The sequence below is a fragment of the Mesoplodon mirus genome (assembly GCF_964341445.2).
Source record: "Mesoplodon mirus genome assembly, chromosome: 10".
NCBI lineage: Eukaryota > Metazoa > Chordata > Mammalia > Artiodactyla > Ziphiidae > Mesoplodon > Mesoplodon mirus.
In genome coordinates, this window is record NC_138986.1 from 89,450,301 (window position 1) to 89,472,125 (window position 21,825).

The 21,825-nt window shown below is 41.7% G+C and overlaps 1 protein-coding gene across 1 annotated transcript in view; it reads left to right on the top strand.

Annotated features, from left to right (window-relative positions):
* Positions 1-8,423: 8,423 nt before the first annotated feature.
* The window catches only part of LOC309811099 (regulating synaptic membrane exocytosis protein 1-like), a gene marked incomplete at both ends in the record, with an annotated part of 218,126 nt that continues 204,724 nt past the window's right edge, over positions 8,424-21,825 (top strand). Inside the window, 2 exons of the mRNA XM_082633634.1 lie at positions 8,424-8,761; positions 12,348-13,210. Of these exons, the coding sequence (XP_082489760.1) occupies positions 8,424-8,761; positions 12,348-13,210 (1,201 nt within the window). The remainder of the gene's footprint in view (positions 8,762-12,347; positions 13,211-21,825) is intronic.

The window sequence follows — 21,825 nt, forward strand, 5'->3', positions numbered from 1 at the left end:
ATGGAGAAAAGGGAACCCTCATGCATTGCTGGTGAGAATGTAAATTGGTGCAGCCACTGTGGAGAACAGTATAGAGGTTCCCCCCAAAATTAAGACTAGAACTACTACATGATCCAGCTATTCCACTTCTGAGCATTTATTCAAAGATTAAAAAACAAAACAAAACCCTAATTTGAAAAAATACAGGCACCCTTATGTTCATCATAGCATTATTTACAATAGTCAAAATATGGAAAAAATCTAAGTGCCTGTCAACAGAAGAATGTATAAAGGAGAAGTGTTTTGTGTTCATAAAATTGAATATTGCTCATTCATTTAAAAAGATGAAATTTTGCCATTCATGACTACATGGATTGACCTTGAAGGCATTATACTAAGTGAAATAAGTCAGATGAAAAAAGACAAATAACAAATGATTTCACCCACAAGTGCAATATAAATCAAAGAAACAAACAAAATAAAGGAACAAACCAAACAAAAAGAAGCCCAAAGGTACAGAGAATAAGTATTGGTTACCAGAGGGAAAGGGGGTTAGGGGGTCAATTATACAGTGACACATGCACACTAAATCCTTGGTGGTGAGCATGCAGTCATGTATACTGAAGTCAAAATATAATACTGTACACACAAAACTTATATAGTGTTATAAACCAATAAAATAAAAAGCACTTTAATATTACCTGTGAATTTCCATAATACCAGCTATCTATTGACCAGGTAATATACAAAATAGGAGTCATTTTACTCACAGTAGAATATTTTATGAGACTTTATACACTTTCTGTCACTAGAAATGATAAAGTTGAACTTACTTGTGAATTCTCACACATAGTACCACGATACTTTCCTTGCAAACAACAGATAAGTTTCTGTTCCTTAAATTAAGAATATGAAAATAATAATTGCCACAATTTATTAAATGTCAATAAAGTTACTGAATGCCAGAAAAAAACATGAGTCAGGACATAGAAAATAAGGATCGTGCATGTTTGGATGCTACTGAAACACAAAGACTAGATAACTAAATACAACTCGGTCCTGTGCTGTATATGAAGAGATGCACCGCCAACAAAATGACACAAAAAGATAAACTAAAGGGGTTAGAAAACATATCTGGCAAAGATGAGCCTAAAGAGAGTAAAACGAGCAGTATTAGAATTCAATTCAAAAAGATTCTGCAACTGAGCTCCTGCATTTAATTCTCAACACAGTGGCTAGAAGGATCCCATTAAAGCATAAAACACGTTAGGTCGTTTCTCTGCTCAAAACCTTCCAAGAGCTTCCATCACTCTCATCGTGAAAGTCAAAGTCTTTGCTGTGACTCACAAAGACCTACTCATTCTGACCCCTGTTGCCTTGTGAACCCACCGCACCGCGCCACCTTCACTGCCTCGTCCCCAGCTGTTCCTTGAAACCAGAAGGCGTACCCTTCTACAAAATCTTCTTCACTTGCTGTTCTTACAGCCTGACATACTCAGATACCCTCTCTCAGTGAAATGTTCCCTGATCGGCCAGTTTGAAGGTGAATCCCACTCACTGCCACACAGAATGCCTGTTCTTATTTTTTCTACAGCACTTCTCACTATCCAGCATGCCTCGTATGTTTACTATTTTGTTTTGTTTTTGTCTGTTTTCTTCACTAGAACATAAACTCCACAGGCAAGATTTTTGTCATTTTGTTCACTGATCTATCCCTAGAGCCTAGAACAATGCCTAGCACATAACAGAAATATTTGTTTAAATCAGAAATATGTGCAGAGTATGGCACTTCATACAGAAAATAAAGAATCATTTAATTTAATTGAAGACATGTCTTCAGTGAGTTTTTGTATATGTACTGAGTGCTTTCTGTGTGCTAAACACGGTTGCATATATTCTCTCACTCACTTAATCCTGACAGAGCCTGTGAAATCATCATTACTATTATTTTCCCTATTTTACGAACGAGTAAAGTGAAACATAGAGAGATGGTGTGACTTCCTCATTACCAGAGCAGGAAGGTGGGACAGTCCACCCCCAGTTCTGCTCTTTTCATCGTGTTCAGTGTTCAGTGACATGCTGTGACCTACACAGAATCAAGATAAGAAAAATGTTTGACTTTTACACAGACAAAAGCAATGAGAGACACACCATCAGACAGCCTGTGTGAGAGCATCTCAAGGTGTAGGAACTGTGTAATGTAATGCAGCTGATGTGGTTGAATCACGTTCACATTTATACGTCTGTATCTCTGTAGGAACAAAATTTATCTTGCTGGCTTTGTATGAAGCTGAAAGCCCCTAAAATATTTTATATGTATGATTAGTAATGATGATGGTAATGATTAGTTATTAGTAATAATTAGGCATTATCATGTTATTAGTGCCTCATAAGCACTTACTATCTGTCAGGATCTGTGCTGAGCGATTCAGATAAATTATGTCATTAATGCCCAAAACATCTCAGTGAGTTAAGAGCTATTATCATCCTCAGTTTACTGATGACGGCACTGAGTTAGGGAGGGGGCCTGAGTAAAGAACCAATAAGTGGTGGATAGGATAGATTAGAACCTGCGCTGTTTAACTCTAGACACACAGTCTTCTTTGAAGGTCGGCTGTGTGACGAAGGATTATCCAGTAACCATGTTGAGATAGTTAGCTATGAGGGGAAAAAAACTCACTTTAGATCCCTATCTCTTGTCACACATCAGAGTAAATTCTGAGGGACCAAGGAGTAAATTGTAAAATGTTCAACCATATTTAGTCAATAAAAATAAAAGCGAATATTTATCACAGCGTTTTCTGGGCTAAAGTACAACGGAAGAATTGCCAAGGAAGAGCACAATAGATTAGACTGTATAAAATGAAAAACCATTTTATTGACAAAGAAAAAGATACTTGAAATGACAAGTAACAATATGAAAACTCTTTCTCTCAAAGAGTTAAATCAATTAAAACGGGTAAGAAAATAGTATTAATTCAATTGATAAAGACACAAAAGGCTGGGGCAGTTAATATCCTAATGAACATCTGGAAAAGACTGGGAAAAACGTTCATTCTCATTAGTAAAATTGAAATGAACAGAAGTGATAAAATTATCAATAAATGGCAGTAAATGATCATGGTATGCCATTCTACTTTTAATCGTATATTATGAGTATAGTTGAAAGGTAAATATACCATAGACATCAAACCGCATATACCTGTCTATGTAACTATGTATATGTGGATAACAATGAAATAAAAAGAAGAAAGCATTATATCAATATCAAAAATAAGAATCCTCTGCAAGTATATTCTTCCCCAACTGCAAGTCCATTTATGAGAGACAAAGTACAACCGAGCATCTAAGTTCAGGGCTAGTAAACGCTGCTCCCAGCCGTATACTCTTGCTGTGACAGAGAAGGATAAGGTTGATTTAGACACCCCTCTCTCCTTCCATCTAATCATTAGTTTATTTCCTCCACCAGGCACATCTGCAACTTGAAATAATACAGTTCTTATCCATCATAGAGCTGAGTGGTGGGCTTAGATTATGCATGATATTCTAGGGGGCCAATACATTGTCCCACTTGGTGGAGAATGTTCCTACCTTCAGAGGCAAATGGGTTCTTCTTTTAGCCAGCTAAGTTTCTTTATGTAAACTACACTGTTCATTCCATGAGGTCCTTTGTTGCTGTTGCTGTTGTTTTCTCAGATATTTTATTCTCACTCTTGAAGTCCTCATTCCAGGAGCCTCATCCTCTTGCTCCAAGTTTTTTTTTTTTTTTTTTTTAACATCTCTATTGGAGTATAATTGCTTTACAATGGTGTGTTAGTTTCTGCTGTATAACAAAGTGAATCAGCTATACATATACATATATCCCCATATCTCCTCCCTCTTGCATCTCCCTCCCACCCTCCCTATCCCACCCCTCTAGGTGGTCACAAAGCACTATTGCTCCAAGATTCTTTTTGAGCTTCCAGAAGGGGCTGTTCATGCTGGGACTTCCCTTAACTGCTCTTTCTGCAAACGACCATTGGCTCTTAGATCCCATTTTCTCCTCTTTCTTACAAGACTTTGTTTTGCTGAAACTTGTTTTGCTAAGGAAGGCTATGTGAGTGGTAAATTTTCCAAATTCTTCCAAATGCTGAAAATACTGCTTACTGCTTTTACACTTGATTGATGAATTGCTTATCTATAGAATTGCAGGCTCCAATGTTTTCCCCAAGAACATTGAAGGTATTTCTCCCTGTCTTCCAACTTTCAATATTGCTCATGAGAAATCTGATCTATTCTATTTGAAAGGGATCTGACTTTTTCTTTCTGGAAGCTCTTAGGATCTTCTCTTTATCTTTGGTGTATTGAAATTTTATAGCAATGTTGTCTCTTTGTGGTTTCTTTTTCCATTCTTTTTGTTAAAATGCAGTGACTTTTTCCACTCTGGGAATTTGCCTCCTATTATTTTTGACAAAATTCATTCCCCGCTATGTTCTGTTCTCTCTTTTTGGAACTAGCTGGACTTTTTCTCATATTTTTTTATCTCTTGACTTTTTAATAAATTCCTTCTTTGAAATTCATTTTTTGTTGTTGACAATCTTAGTATTGTTTTTCAAGAGCTTTTTGTTCTGGTATCTGAACACTAATTAGAGACCATTTTAAGTTTTCTTTTCTATTCTTGGAATTATCTCTTACTTTTCCAAAATCAGTTCTCCTTTACATTTATCTTGGCCTTTCTCTTTAATGCTCTAGGTTTTTATTTTTTATTTTTTTTAATGATTTATTAACTATCCATAGGGGAAAAAAAGGCACAAAGACAAAAACAAGGCATTAGAAATGTTGATTGGGACTTCTCAGGACTTTATGTGCTTATGTGGAGGTATTTTTGAATGGACAGTTATGACTTTGTTAGATACCTTTTGGCGATTATTTAGGTGAGATCTCATTATATTATCTAAAATCTGAAACATTGATGAGAGTGAGAATACATGGTCTGGGGCATTATTAAATCATCAGATCTTAAAATCCAGAGCTGATATTGTCAGGTTTTTGGTTACAATTTGGCAAAACCTATTTGGGAGGCTATTATGCAAAATAGACAAAGAATCCTAAACTGTTGTATAGTGCTTATAGCAGAAGAACCTTAAAAGCACTCTAAAATTTTACCCAGTAATTTGATTTTTCTGATACATTCTAAAAAATAAATGACTTTAAATAGGAAAACAGTTTGATCAACACTTTTTTACTGCAGAGTTCTGTATTAATGTGAAAGAATGTAAGCAGTTTAAGGGTTAGACTAATGGTATACAGTGTCTATAGAATATTTTGCAATATTAAAATGTTTTAGAAACATTTAGAATCCATGGAAATATTTATGCTGTAATATTAACTGAGTAAATAGAATGCCAAGTTACAACGGAATTTGTTTTAAATTTGCATAGAAAAACTAAACTGAAATCTTAATAGTGGGACAGTGGGGTTGGGGTGCTTTACTCTTTAAAAAGAAGCAATTTATATCATATTTTATATTTCATAAATCCATATTATGTATTTAATAAAATTCCAAAAGGAAAAAATAAACCCATGAAATAGCAACAACAATAACAAAAAGCTGGAGAAACACACACACACACACTCACACAGACACACACACACACACACACATCAAAACAAGCACCAAAGAGAACTCACTCATTTTCATCTCCTCTGTCATCAACTATTTTCCACTATCTCATCTACTATGAGACAGTGGAAACCTATCTCACACACATAACTGTGTTGCTTCTAAGCAACGAATTAGCTCATTTTTATACATGTCTGCAATGTTTGATACAAAATGTGTTGAAAGGTATGACTAATATTCTATTGTAATCTCATATTTTTTTTACATCTCATATAAGCAATTTCTTTTTCATTCGTAAACTTTGTGGCAAGACTAATTTATATAACTAATAACGGATATGGGGAGAGAGTATTTCAATAAAAATATTTTAACATTTTTACAGTTAATTTTGCTTTCAAATTGGCAGATAGGTTGACCACACTTATAATTAATTTTTAAATACAAATCTAAAAATATTATCGTGCACAAGAAAATAATACATAGGAAAATTTGGAGTTAAACAATAGTTTTCCTAAGTGTTAAAACTCTACAAAAATTAATGAAATATCACAGATTTAAAAGAATGAATAATATTAAATGTATTAATTAAAACAGCTGCTTCTACTTAACTACTAATTGTAACATTTTGAATAAATTAAAAATGAAATTAAGTGAATTGTAAAATTTAACTAAAATTTAATTAATTTACTTTAATTACAATGTAATTCTAATTTTAACTTATTAAAATAAATAATAACTATATTTTGTTTGCTTTATCAATCCTGTAGCACATATTCAAAACTTGTAACATATTCAAAACATGGAACCTGCACAAATCTGGCAATTACTTTCTATTGATCCATTTTTATAGCACTTAAAAATGTGAAACAATCAAGCTAAGATTGTGATAACAACTTTCTAGAAAATATGCAGATGTGCATATTTTCTGCTTTTTTCTGCCTCTTTATTCAGCTTAATTCCATTTTGAAACTTTTGTAATAACTGTAAATTTTGTTGTGTTCTGTATGGTTTTGAAGGAAATTCATATTTATCCTAAATACACTTTAATATTTCTGTAGAAAAGGACCTAATTTGATAAAGAGTAGTATTTTGCTTATTATTAGTGTAATAAATAAAAATTTAATGGCTACTTAGTTTCTGTAAAATAGTCAAAGCTTCATACCAATCTCCTTGAACTCCATGAATTCAGATCTCCTCATCACTGCCTTGTCAACCAAAGAGGCAGCCAAAGAGGGAGCACATCACCTGTCCCCATCCAGGGTCTGGGCAGAGGAGACTCAGTGTCACTGTTGATGGAAGTTCTGGTCCTAGGGTATCGCCATCTTTGATGCGTCCACTTTCAATCAACCAGGACTTCTGAGGGACCTTATTAATGATATCTAAGAGATGGTGGTATTAATACATTGTGCACAGTATAGCCATATTTGGCAAGCATGTTAACTTGAAGTTCCATTCCATAGATCCTGTATTCTGATACAGGTGTATACAATGCATTGTTCATCTTGTTAAATGGAAGTCTGTGATCTAATACATTGTGCAGATGCTATAATTAACTGCTTTTGTGGACTGAGTTGTCTTCATTTCATAACCCGAGGAAGTGTAGAGGAATGAGTTAAGATAATCAATCTTAAACATTTTATAGCAAATATCTCTGCTGGTCTTAGTTTTCAAAATTCATTTGAGTTTTCTTGCTTGGAAGGGAGCAATTCTTAACAGTTCATCTGCAATATTTTCCTTTTTAAAAATATATTTTCTGTCTTTTTCTTATCCTCACTTTAGCTTTTATTTTGTCTTGTAAACAATAACAAGTGATAGTTTTCTTTGTATCCGTCTGAATGTTTTCAGTAGTACATTTTCTTCTTTTTACCAACTAAACAATGCTTCTTCTTTTCCTCTTTTATATTGTTTCTCACTTAACGTTTCTAGGATTTATTCATCCTTACATGATATGTTTGCACAATTGTTGACTGAGTCAGTATTCGTGAAAATGAGGACCTAGAGTTTGGTAATCAGCCTTTTCCGGAGCTGCTGTTTCTGAAATGCAAAGGAAAAACTGAAGTGCGACCCGAGAAAAGTCACTGAGGCGGGCGTTGCTGTTATTATTGTGTTATTCATTATTTCTGTTACCATCATTGTCCCTATTATTACATTTGTTGTGTCACCACGAGGAGAGAAGCTATACAGATTTATTTTAAGTGGTGATAACATCTTATAATTTATCAGCAGATGTGTTTCCAAATGATGGCTCCAAAATAGCTCTTCTATCTGAGGTTAGTTGATTGCTGGTAAACTAGAGAGAATTCATACAGCCTGACCTTTTCTTTTGTGCCTACCTTTCACTGTTTGTTCCACGTGAATATCTTGTCATATTGATTTTAATAATGGATGGTTTTTGAGAAGATAGATCCTTCTAAATACTATGACACACTGAGGTTTATGTACATAAATATTAATTCTATGGTGCCCTACAACGTTTTTCTAATCAATCAACTACCCTGCTTAGACCATTTTTACTAAGCTATTTTAAATGAAACTTCAAAGTCAGTCATTCAACATGTGATGGGTACATGGTAATATGCAACTCAGAATCACAGTGTTATAAATGCCAAGCAAAACTCTATCCTGGTTACCAGAAGTCTATGATTTCTGATGCGTCTCGGTCCAGGCATTCATATACTTGACAGTGACTTGTGCAAAGATCATTTTCATGAGAAATGTACAAGGATAAATATAAAGATGACAACCATTCTTGCTTCCTTAAGGGATATTTTAGTGTGATGAAAATAAATAATTTCCAAATAGCACAAAAAATTTATATCGTTCTCTCTTCTTCAAATAGGTGATGTGGGTATGCAATTTGTGTCGAAAGCAACAAGAAATCTTAACCAAATCTGGGGCGTGGTTCTTCGGAAGTGGCCCTCAGCAGCCAAGTCAGGATGGAACCCTCAGCGATACAGCTACAGGCGCTGGTTCTGAGGCCCCGAGAGAAAAGAAATCCCGGCTGCAGGAGCGATCTAGGTCTCAGACCCCCCTGAGCACAGCCACTGCCTCTTCCCAGGACCAGGTTCCCCACAACGTGCCGCCCGACAGGAGCAAGGGGGCTGAGCCCTCGCAGCAAGCCGGGAGGCCTGAGCAGAAGCAGGCTTCTTTCAGGTCTAGAAGTGAGCCTCCCAGAGACAGGTAAGAGGTCATCAACCCTTAAACAAAAGGCAAAGTCTTAGGTGGAGAGCAAAGCCATCTTCAAGAATTTAACTGCTAGGATATGTGGAAGGGGTACTTCTCAGGCCCATGAGGAAGGCAACACTGGGCCTGGGCTGTCCCTGTCTAGAATGTATCCTTCCTTAGGAGACCTTTGCTGAGAAGCTTATCTTTCAGGCACGGATGTAAACAGGTCATCTGACTCAGTCACCCACCTGTACTACTAACTTCCGACTCTGAACTGAAAACAGCTCTTGGACCGTTTATTCGCTGTTTGCATGAGTCCTGTAGTTGAAAGTGTGCTCTGAGAGAAGAGGATGGGGAACTGACCCACTGGAGGCTGCGTGGGTGCATCAGCAAAGCCTTCCTAGAGGACACTTCTTTTACGCTGAGCTTTGAAGGTGACTAGGGATGAGCCAGGTGAAAGGTGGGATGGGTGCTCCAGGTGAGGGCACTGGCATCTGGCCGGAAGGAACAAGGCCGGTGGGACAACCCAAAAGATGCTCTGGGCTCGAGGGTGAGTAGCAGAGAAGGGGGGCGAGCGGAGAAGAGGTGACCGGTAAGGTCTGAGTGCCCAGGTCACATTGGGCCTTTTAGCCAGGTTAAATTTCATAGACTTTATCTTAGAAATAATGGAAAGCCTCGGAGGATTGTAAGCCTGAGCTAACAGGATCAGATTATTTATTTCAACTTGTCGATTGAGTCATTCATTCAAAACAGTGGATTTATGACCAGACAGGATGCCGTGCACTAGGCGACCATGCTGACAAGGAGGACGTGGCCCTTTTCTTCCCGAGGCTGTGAGTTTGGGGGACCTGAGGGTTATCACTAGGTGTGGCTGCTTTTTGTCTGTGTGACCCTTATTTATTCCACTGGGTGTGAGGGTAGGATCCGAGGAAGGCTTCTGCTATCTTTTTCAAACAAAACCCACACCGTAAGATCAAAGACTTCAAAGCTGAACAGGTCTGGATTCCAGGCCTGGCTCTGCCATGAGGGGTCACAGGCACCTTGCAGGGGTTGAATGAGCACATGTGCTCAGCAGCTGGCCCTTGGGTGGCCTCCAGTGAATGCAGCCAGTAGCCGCCGTGTGTTTACTATCAGTGAACACCGCCAGGAACCAGAGGGCATAAAGATGCTTCGTACAGGGTCCCTTTTCTCACAGATCCTGGGGAAGAGACCACACCATCTCCGAGAGAAGACAGAGTGCCAGGCAGTGAACTGGCCCAGAAAGGTGATGTGATCAGAGCTGGAAAATACAAACACGAGTCTTTTGGGAGCCACAGGAAAGAGGAGTGTCTTCTGAATTCAGGTTTATAGGACACCCAGGAATGTGTGGTGGGAAGACGGAACAGGAAAGGCCATGACAGGAAGGATACAAGAGCCACTTCAGCGATGGCAGGACTGGTGACAAACTGTTATGAGTTAAGGGGAGATGAAGATATCGGAGGGGCAGTTCAGGATTGCTCAGAGAAAATGATCTCTTTTAAAGAACAGGAAGAATTTGGGGCTGTAAAATTTCTAAAGAGAAAAATATGAGTCCTGTTTCGGAGAGAGGGTGAAAAACTACAAAGAACTTAAGAGTAAGGGCCAGGAAGAGGCTTTCTGCTGAAATTTGAAAAAGACTGATAAGGGCAAATAGCCTTTCTGATTATATAAATACTTAAGAAAACAATGAGGACGTGGGGCTGGGGGAAAAGGCAAGGAGAGCCGGGTACCAGTCAGGGTTGACCTGCTTCACAGAGAGAAGGAAGACAGAAGGAATGGCCGTCTGCTTAAACTACTGAAGAACCCTTGATCTTATTTTGTACACTCATCAGGAGCGAGTGGGAATGGAACAATTAAGGTAGAGGTGAGAAAAGGCCTATTCAGTGAAGCAAAGAATCTGAGAGACTTGGAGAAGTTCCATTTGCATAATACTCTATCCTTTCATAAAGCATTTTCACAGATGGTGTCTCCTTTAATCCTCACACAAACTCTGCAAGGTAAGTGTCATTTATCAGCATTTCAGAAAAAAAAAAAAAAGTAAACTGACTCAATAGAAACTTCCAACAAGCACAGCTCTGCCTTAATGAGCTACTAAAAGTTTGCAGTGCATTCATCACTCTTATGAAAACTCTATCTGGTAATGATGGATTGTATTCATAGTAGACCCCTTACACTGGAGAACGGCAATGCTACCTTTGCAATTCCTCCCTCCCTGAAAACCCCTTCCACTTCAAAGGGCCGAGTGATCTAAATGCCTCAGGCAGCATCGTCCATGCTTCTATTTTGCTTTTTTTGTGCCGCTGGAAACCCTTTGCCCTTTCTTTCCATCATCACCAGACCCTCCTCAAACTGACCCCACAGCTTAGCAACTACTACTTTGGAAAACCCCAATAGAAACTGCCCTACTTTTTCCCATCTTGTATATTATTCTCAAATTTTGTTCATGAATTCTGCTTTTGGACTTCCAGTCAAACGATGTTCTCTCTGGAAAGCCCTCTCTATGGACCTCGGGATTCCAAAAACAGCCTTGGTTGCCCCCATGTTAGTTGCATAGTACAGCATACAGTGCCTGAACGCTTAGCTGAGGTATCCCCTCTTTGTAACTTCTGGGGTCGATGCTGGAACTTTCCCAAATCAGATGGACTCCAGTGTACAGAAGGGCTGGAATGGGGTATCTTAAACAGTAGAGCTTAAAGATTCAGACTGCCAAACCCTCTTCCCTCACTTTATCTTTGCCAGTGCCTCCCAGAGGATGGAGAGAAAAGTAGGACACAAAACGGGTTTCTTTTTTCATATTCTTTTCCATTAGAGTTTATTACAGGTTATTGAATACAGTTCCCTGTGCTATACATTTTGGACTGTTTTCTGAAATGAGGGAGAAGGCCAGGGATGGGGGGAGGGAGGAAAAAGGAAAAATTATTTCAAAAATTTCAAGATTTCTATTATATTTGCCTGGGCAAGGTAAAATGAAGGCTAAGGTTCAGCCATTTATTTTTCCTAACCGTGTCCCTAAAAAGTGGTGGGGTGCACATAATCTCATAAAAAGTACTTTCGTTCTACTATTGAAGAAGTGCTATTGGAGTTGATTCTTGAAATGGACACACTTGGATTCACGTTTCTTTAAAAGTTTCAGTTATAATAAGAGATTGTTAATACATGTTGCCCAAATATATATCAGGTATATATTTCGTTTTGAACTGATATGTATTACCGTTTGCTCCTCGATTATTACCTATATTATTTTTATCGAGAACATTTTAAAGTCTTTGATTCACAAGCAGAGGTTCATAAAACTTGTTCACTTACTGAATTAATTTATTGATTTTTAAAATGATCTAGTTAATTTATAGAGAATTTAAAATCTGAAAGCCAGTTGTGAAGGCCCAGAATATGTTGTGAGGCAAAGGAGCCTTATTTAGAAAGCTACTCAGATATACAGGTTTGATGTAGTTCTTTTATCACCTCGCTTTTTAATTAGACATCGAAGTATAAATAAGTATTTCCAAGGATGCTTCTGGAGTCTGGTCTTCGCCTTGAGCTTTACACACTGCTCTCCTTCTGGACGTTCCTTTGTGCATCACAGGAAGAAGACCCCAGGGCTCGCCGAGCAGAATGGCAAAGGCGCCACGAAGGGCGAGCGGAAACGCGCGCCCAGGTCCTCTGGGCAGCCCGCGGAGGGGCCCACGGAAGAACGGGAGCGCAAGGAAAGGCGGGAAAGCCGAAGGCTCGAGAAAGGCCGGTCCCAGGACTACCCCGACGTGCCAGAGAAACGCGAGAACGGCCCGGCGGTGGAGGCCGAGAAGCAGAGGAAGGAGGAGGAGTACCAGACCCGGTACCGCAGTGACCCGAACCTGGCGCGGTACCCGGTCAAACCGCCGCCCGAGGAGCAGCAGATGCGCATGCACGCGCGGGTGTCCCGCGCCAGGCACGAGCGGCGCCACAGCGACGTGGCCCTGCCGCGCACCGAGGCGGCAGCTGGGCCCGAGGGCAGGCCCGGCCCGCGCGCGCCCAACGCCGCCCGGGGCTCGCCGCCCGCCTCGCCGCGCGCCTACTCGGCCGAGAGGACCGCGGAGGCCCGGGCGCCGGGCGCCCAGCCGCTCGCCGAGCCCAGCCAGCCGGCGCCCCGGCCCGGCCCGGGCCCCGCCGACGCCCCGGAGCCCAGGGCCCCGGAGCCGCTCCGGAAGCAGAGCCGCCTGGAACCCGGCGCGGCCGTCCTCGTGCGCAAGGCCAAGCGCGAGAAGGTGGAGACCATGCTGCGCAACGACTCGCTCAGCTCCGACCAGTCCGAGTCCGTGCGGCCGTCTCCGCCCAAGCCTCATCGCGCCAAGAGGGGCGGCAAGCGGCGCCAGATGTCGGTGAGCAGCTCGGAGGAGGAGGGCGTGTCCACGCCGGAGTACACGAGCTGCGAGGACGTGGAGCTAGAGAGCGAGAGCGTCAGCGAGAAGGGTGAGCGGCGCCGCGCGGGCTCGGGCGCGTGCGGGGCTGGAAGCGCGGGTGTGGGGATCCGAGGTCAGCGCGCGGAGCTGGGGCGCGTGTGCCGGGATCCAGGCGCGCGTGCGGGCCTGGGGGAGTGTGTGCCGGGATCCTAGGCGCGAGCGGGGTGCTCGGGAGCGCGTGTGCCGGGATCCGAGGCGTGCCTGCGGGGCTGGGGACGTGTGTGCCGGGATCCGAGGCGCGCGTGCGGGGCTGGGGGCGTGTGTGCCGGGATCCGAGGCGCGCATGCGGGGCTGGGGGCGTGTGTGCCAGGATCCGAAGCGCGATTGGGGGGCTCGGGGGCGCGTGTACCGGGATCCGAGGCGCGAGCGCGGGGGTCAGGGGCGCGTGTGCCGGGATCCGAGGCGCGCATGCGGGGCTGGGGGCGTGTGTGCCAGGATCCGAAGCGCGATTGGGGGGCTCGGGGGCGCGTGTACCGGGATCCGAGGCGCGAGCGCGGGGGTCAGGGGCGCGTGTGCCGGGATCTGAGTTGCGCGTACGGGGCTCGGGGGCTCGTGTGCCGGGATCCGAGGCGCGCGTGTGGGGCTGGGGGCGTGTGTGCCGGGATCCGAAGCACGAGCGGGGGCTCGGGGGAGCGTGTGCCGGGATCCGAGGCGCGCGTGCGGGGCTGGGGGCGCGTGTGCCGGGATCCGAAGCGCGAGCGGGGGGCTCGGGGGCGCGTGTGCCGGGATCCGAGGCGCGCGTGCGGGGCTGGAGGCGTGTGTGCCGGGATCCGAAGCTCGAGCGGGGGGCTCGGGGGCGCGTGTGCCGGGATCCGAGGCGTGCTTGCGGGGTTGGAGGCGTGTGTCCTGGGATCCGAAGCGCAAGCGGGGGGCTCAGGGGCGCGTGTGCCGGGATCCGAGGCGCGCGTGCGGGGCTGGGGCCTTGTGTGCCGGGATCCGAAGCGCGAGCGGGGGGGCTCCGGGGCGCGTGTGCCGGGATGGCAGGTGCGCGCGTGCAGGATTTAGAAGTGCGGCTGGTCATGTCCAACAGGGTGACTGTGACTGTAGCTAACGCTGCTCTACGGTATATTACAAACTGCCGAGAAAGTAAATCCTGAAAGTTTTCGTCACAAGAAAAATAATTTTGTAAGTGGATGAGGGCATGGATGTTAAACTTACTGTGGTAGTCAATTTGGCCTTCTATGTATGTCAAGTCGTTAGGGGTACACCTTAAACTTCCACAGACCTATGTGTCAATTATGTCTCAATAAAAGTGGGGGAGAAAAGTGGGACCTGGAATGCTCCGGCCCGCCTCGCAGCGTATGGAAGATCGTCCTTTATGTATATATATATATATATATATATATATATATATATATATATATATATATATATATATATATATATATATATATATATATATATAAAATATATAATACATTATATATATTATATATATATTATATATATATATTATATATATATAATATATAATACATTATATATATTATATATATATTATATATAATATATATTTTTTTTTTTTCGGAAGTGGGATTTACAAAACGTAACCACAGGTGCCAAATTGGGGTTACAAGAGTTCTTCATGATTTTGGTTGCTGTCATTCCGGGAAATTCAGTACAGTCTTGTGCTTTTAAGTTATTATTCAGGGGTGGGTTTATTTGGCTGACAAAAGGGCGTGTACCTTCTTTTACACCTCAGTGGGGTAATGCTCCAGTCACAGCGGTAGCGTTTTTCAAGTTTCAAATGAATCTTTCTTACAATTTGTAAACAAGTCACAAAGTTTCTATTATGCAGATGTTATATATCGTGTTTTGGTAGTAACTTTGGAGTACAGGTTTCATTTGACCTATGACAGTCCAAAAGATTTTGGAACATTTTGTGATGGGCTGACTTTTTTTTTTCTGTCTAAACCTGCACTGTAAAATACCATAGCTATATGTAGATATTTAAATTAATTAAAATTAAACAAAATTAAAAATTCAATTCCCCACTCCCACTAGTGCTCAAGAGCGATCATTCCAGAAAATGCCTTTAAGTGGCACTGGTCTAGAAAATACTTCAATTTACTGTTAAAATCACATGTTTGTTTTGAAGATTCTCCTCATTTAGCTGCTGTTCACTTAGATTTAAACTGGCCACAGCAGTAAATTCAGTGGTTGTGGTTTTCGTCTTTGTTGTAGTGCTGGGGTTCTTGGTGTTTTTCTTAACGAATTCATATATTGAGGTGACTGACTATTTTTACAGTTTTGGGCTTGCTTTAGAATCGGTAAATTACACAGTTAATATTATGTTTTATAAAGAGAATCACTTCCTCTTTTCTGCCTGCAAACCTCGTGCACATGGATCCACCCTCTCTCCCACTGTTCTCTTCTCTTTTTCTGTCTCTTTCTTTCTATATATATATGTGTGTGTGTATATATATATATATGTACACACATATATATCCCCCAACAATCTTATACTATATTTGGGAACAATTAAGAAAGCTCACTCTGTTGCTATTAGTACTGCAACTCAAGTGGAAATAGCTGTCTTTTGAATGCATGTGTGTCTGGGATGAGTTTGGTTTTTTTCAGCTCACCTTCTCATCACTGATGTTTATAAGTTGCATATGGTCTATAGGTTTTTTAAAAGTCAGATGGTGAGTAGCTTCTTGCTGTCTTTCATGCCTTAGTATTGTTTTGTGAACACGTATTTTTTCCGCTTAAGTCGTAAGGTAAGTGTGAAGTAAAAATGTAAGTGGATATGCTTAATGGGTGTGCAGATAACCCCTGATGGGGTTGGTATAGGTATAGTTATATATGTGTATTTTCCCGCTCCTTAAAGGAAGGGTCTACACCAGCTCCTCTTGAATATGTGTACTAAATCACAAGACACATGGAATTAGAATTGAAATTCAAAATTATTCACGGTAACAACAGATTATGAAAGAAACATGACTAGTGGTGTGGGTGAGTGGAGAGATGGGGCCGGGGTGATGTGAAGAGCATACTGCCTCTAGCCGCTGTCTCCCTTTCTTGGGAATTCTCATTCCGGGCACTTGGGTGACCACTTGGGGTTTATACACCTCTGAAGCAGGGGTTCGGTCTTCCCCTCCGGAAACATAGGAGACATCATCTGATACAGACTGCCCTGTTTTCTCTTCATTTATAAATAATCTCATTCTGAATGTCTATGAATGTAGCAGAGACATTTTCCTATTTCAGCCTTCGTTAGAAATTCTACCATCTGTAATATTTACTAATGACTTTATTGCCAAGCCCCACCATTGACAACTAAGGGCTCCTTTGGGGACCAGCCATGATCATCGCCAGCACCCTGTGACCCTGCACAAGTTTTTTAACCTCCTTAAGTCTCCATTTTCTTATTGGCACAGTGGAGATAAGAGTTGCTACTTTGTCAGGTTACTGAGTGGTTTGAATGAGCTCATGCATCTATAACAGGATGCTAAGTTAGCATTCTTCCTGTCCTGCTGTGCCTGTGGCATGTCTGCCATAGATCTAATACTGCAGTGAAGCTGAGATCACCACCCACATGTAAATATACAAGGAAGAGGTTAAAGAACCCGTTTTAGGGCTTCCTTGGTGGCGCAGTGGTTGGGAATCTGCCTGCCGATGCAGGGGACATGGGTTCGTGCCCCAGTCCGGGAAGGTCCCACATGCCGTGGAGTGGCTGGGCCCGTGAGCCATGGCGGCTGAGCCTGCACGTCCGGATCCTGTGCTTTGCAACGGGAGAGGCCACAACAGTGAGAGGCCCGCGTACTGCAAAAAAAAAAAAAAAGAACCCGTTTTATATCTTACAGGCTCTGGTGAATTTCCCTGATCACTCTTCTTATATAGGAAGAGTGATCAGGGAAGAGATATCTTCCCAGGAGAGAACGGATGCTGTGCTGTGACCTTCAGGGTCAGGGAAGGTTATCCCCGTGGAGTAAATATCAAGAGCAGTGGGAGAGAAAAGCTGCATTTCACCTATATTCCATGCATTTGCTTGTTCGCTTTATCAGTTACGCGTATAAAGTAACTATTTAACACGTGCCTGGCTCTCTTAATCTGTTTGGGCTGCTATAACAAAAGCTCACAGACTAGGTAGCTTATACGCAACAGAACTTTAATCTCTCACAGTCCCAGAGGCTGGGAAGTCTAAAGTCCAGGCTCCAGCATGGTCTTGTTCTGGTGAAGGCCCTCTTCCTGACTCATGTGAAGTCAGCACCTTCTTGCTGTGCCCTCACATGGGGGAAGGGGCTGGGGAGGTCTGGGGGGTCTCTTTTATAAGAGCACTAATCCCATTCATGAGGGCTTCACCCTTGTGACCTAAGCACCTCTCAAAGGCCCCACCTCTTAATGCGATCATTTTGGGGGGGCTTAAGATTTAAACACATGAATTTTGAGGGGATGCAAACATTTAGACCATAGCATTGGCACAAGGCATTTAGTTAATATGTGTGTACTATTCTCACCATTTATATTTTTATCCTTATCATTATGCTGAGTTGGTTTGTATGTTTATTAGCAAATGTGGATTTAACACTTTCAGTAGATATACTGATGTTAAAAATAAATATGCTTCATGCCCTTATGGAGCTTACATTCTGTTGAGAGAAATAAACAATAAAGAATAATTACAGGGCTTCCCTGGTGGTGCAGTGGTTAAGAATCCGCCTGCCAATGCAGGGGACACGGTTCAAGCCCTGGTCGGGGAAGATCCCACATGCTGCGGATCAACTAAGCCCGTGCACCACAACTACTGAACCTGCACTCTAGATCCCGTGAGCCACAACTACTGAGCCCGCGTGCTACAGCTACTGAAGCCCACACACCTAGAGCCTGTGCTCCGCAACAAGAGAAGCCACTGCAACGAGAAGCCCACGCACAGCAAGGAAGAGTAGCCCCCGCTCGCCGCAACTTGAGAAAACCCATGCACAGCAGCAAAGACCCAACACAGCCAAAAATAAATGAATAAATAAATTTAAAAAAAAGAGAATAATTACACAATGAAGTACAATTTAATAAATGCCTCAAAGGAACATTCCTTACAGATATATTGATACACTTCTGCTTTGTGTCCAGACATTCAATTAAAAAGAAAAAAAAAAAGGTTCCCTGGGCAAATGGCATCTGAAAGACAACACAGCATTGCTAGTCAGTATGATGCTTCGTGTGTAGTGTAATTACACACACACACACACACACACACACACGGATTAACAGTGAGCTCTATCTAGTGGGCTTGTCTAAAAACTGAGGTCAGCTACCACATGTTTCAAAGTGAATGCTGTTTGTTCAATGTTCATACTGCTCTTTCTTTGCCAACTGGGAAAAATTGGGCATCTCTCATTTCTTAGATTGTAAGAATCACCTAATATAAATCTCTCTGTGCAGAAGACTAACAGTGAACTAAATCTTACTTGTAATAAGAAAGCAATTGGATTTACATGAAATGTGTAATAAGATCCATTGGGACAAAGTCTAGTGAAGATCTGTGCCCCTAAGGAAATGAGTCAAGAGGCTTAAGGAGAAAGAAAGAGATGCAGGCAGTGCCGATGTGGATGAGAGAAGGAAACAGCACCAGTGCTGAAAAGAAACAGAGCATTGCTGCCTGGATCAGGGGATTAATCCACTTATACTTACAAGGAACTTGAAGTATAAGTCCTTGGAAGAAGAGCCTGGCATTAGATAACAGGATTTCCTTCCTTTTTAATCCTCTCCTTCTTTCTGACTTGGAGTGAATGGGGAAAATGCAACCCAAATTAATGTTGCCTTTGAACTTTTAAAGCACTCTGTGAATGGCTCCTGAGGTCAACCTGTGTGACAAGGGCTAAATGGTTTGTTTGTAACTGTTACTGCTAAGCATCATTTAGCAGTCCTTGTAGGAGCATTTGGTACCTGGATGACTGGTAAGAAATGATACCTGCAAGGCTAGCAAACAATGAGTTCTTGAAAAGTGAGACTGACGACACTTAATCACAGGGTTGAATTTTCCGACAAAGACAGTTTCAGGGGACCAGGGCGTAGGCTGTGGGCAGTGTGAACTATTCACTGTTAAGTTTGGGTACCTGACAAGTTAAACATTGTGGAATCAGGAACAAGAGCTGAGAACCCTCGCAACAATCAGGTACTAAATTATTTAAATGTAACTAATTCATGCAACACTTTATATTATTCTTTAGTCATTAAACTAAAACTACTGGGAGTTTCCTCTTTGGGCTCCAGCAGTATAATGCCTACTGCTCACATAGTACTTTTATTTTTCTTATAAATTTATTTATTTTATTTATTTATTTTGGGCTGCGTTGGGTCTTCGTTGCTGTGCGTGGGCTTTCTCTAGTTGGGGCGAGTAGGGGCTACTCTTCCTTTCAGTGCGCGGGCTTCTCATTGCGGTGGCTTCTCTTGTTGCAGAACACGGGCTCTAGGCACATGGGCTTCAGTAGTTGTGGCACGCGGGCTCAGTAGTTGTGGCTCGTGGGCTCTGGAGTGCAGGCTCAGTAGTTGTGGCACACGGACTTAGTTGCTCCGCGGCACGTGGGATCTTCCTGGGCCAGGGCTCGAACCGTGTCCCCTGCATTGGCAGGCGGGTTCTTAACCACTGCACCGCCAGGGAAGCCGTCACATAGTACTTTTAATTCTACCCAGGAGTTGTTGATTTACTTCTGTTTCTTGAGAGCAGAAAATGCATTTTATATTCTTTTAATGCTCCTAGTGCTTTTTCTTGTAACTTCAAGGGGGTTTGCAATTAAAGAAGGTGGCCATCATTCATGTAGTCATGTTTTAATTTCTATGTGACATTACATAAATATTCCATGATTTATATGATGTTAAACAAGTTATGTATAAAGATTTGTGACATTCCAGGCACAGGCTGCTAGAGGTATAGTGATTAAATAAATAAATACAGACATAAACGTAGATACATATAAGAGACAGCCGTGGTTCCTGCCCCTGTGACATTTTTATGGGCTATCCAGAGGACTCTTATTGGGGACTTTACAGACAGGAAACCCCAAGATAAAATCAGGTTCTGTGGTAAGAATTTGGCTACAGGCACTAAAACATTGTAACCTTTAAACAATTACAACCTAAAAGGGCTTCCTCTTTAAATGGCTGCTGAAACGTTAGCATTTACTTTTCTGACCCCATGAGACCCCATAACCGTGAGGAGGGAAGGAAGTGACATGTGAGTAGCTGATGGAAAGAGGAAGTAGCCTGCTTTAGGACAGAGGAGCTTGCCAAAGAGGCGAGAGAGCTGGGGTGGAGGGCAACGTCCCCACCCGAACACAGTGATGTTCTGTGCAAACTATTGTTGACACTAAAAATAAAATAATACATAACTAACTTAAATAATTAAATAATAATGTTATGACCAAACCTCAAAGCGAAAGCTCTGGGTACCTAGACCCATTGCACTGAAGTGCTTGGGCAGAGATATTTGGACAAAATGCAAGACCATGTATCTGGACTAAAGATAACACACTTGCCTGCAGGTATGGATTAATCTTAAGCAGGAAGTAAAGTATCGTGATCTGAGACCTTCAAATAAAAGCTGATATAAAATCTGTAAACTCCTTTGGGTCCAGAAAGAGGCAACCATGAAGATAACCCATAGGGAAGCCCATACAACCCTGGGGATGCCCAAAGGATGAATCCAGACATCAGCTATGAAACATAAGAGGAAATTTAACAACAGTAAACATGCCAAGGAAACAGGGAAAAATCTATAAACTTTTGGAGGTTAAAAAATAAACTAGGTTGTATACAAAGCAATGAGCATTAACCTGTTTTTACACTTCTCATCAGTAATGGATTCTAGACTACAATTGACCAATGCCTTCAAAGTTTGGAGCAAAACCATTCTGAGACTGCTGCTCTATTCACATCTAAACCATCAGTCAACTCTCAGTTCTCAGAAAACCTACTTTGCAATCTGCTTATGAGAAAATGATTTAAAGATGTATGCACTCAAGAAAACTGAGAAGAATAATCATGAACGTGGGACAAATGAGAAAGAAGAAAGAGTGGAGCTGACCCAGGAATCCAATGCAAAGAAATCCCCGAATGACACTGTGTGCAGAAAGCAATCTGTCGAAATTAAAACTGGAGATCATTTCCAGGAAGCTCCAAAGAGAATACTGAGAAGAATATCCTGGATTCCAAGAAATATCCAAGGACTAATGACTTACATGATGTTATTGACCCGGTAAAGAGAGGCTGTTTCTTTTTCAGCAATAAAGAGGAACAGTCAAAAGCTGAGGGAGAAAAACTGTTAAGGAAAATCATGGTCCAAACATGAAGCAAGCAAGAATGTGACATTATTTTATTAGTTGATACAGTCCATTTGACTATTAACCTAGGTAATGTTTCCTCTGAGTGAACAGGAAGCCTGACAGTTCATCTGTAGAAATGTCAATTATTGGTTTTTACTTGGTCCTAGAGCATTTACATGTAATAATATTATAAATGCCACTTACTGGTTTTCAGTTTTTAGAATAAACCCCCTTCCACATTGAATATATGTGTCTGTGTATATATATAGTTTATATATATTTTTTGTTTGTTTGTTTGTTTTTACACAATTGAAGGTAAATATTTTGTCCATGTTAAAATAAAGGTAAAACTGACAGATATGAG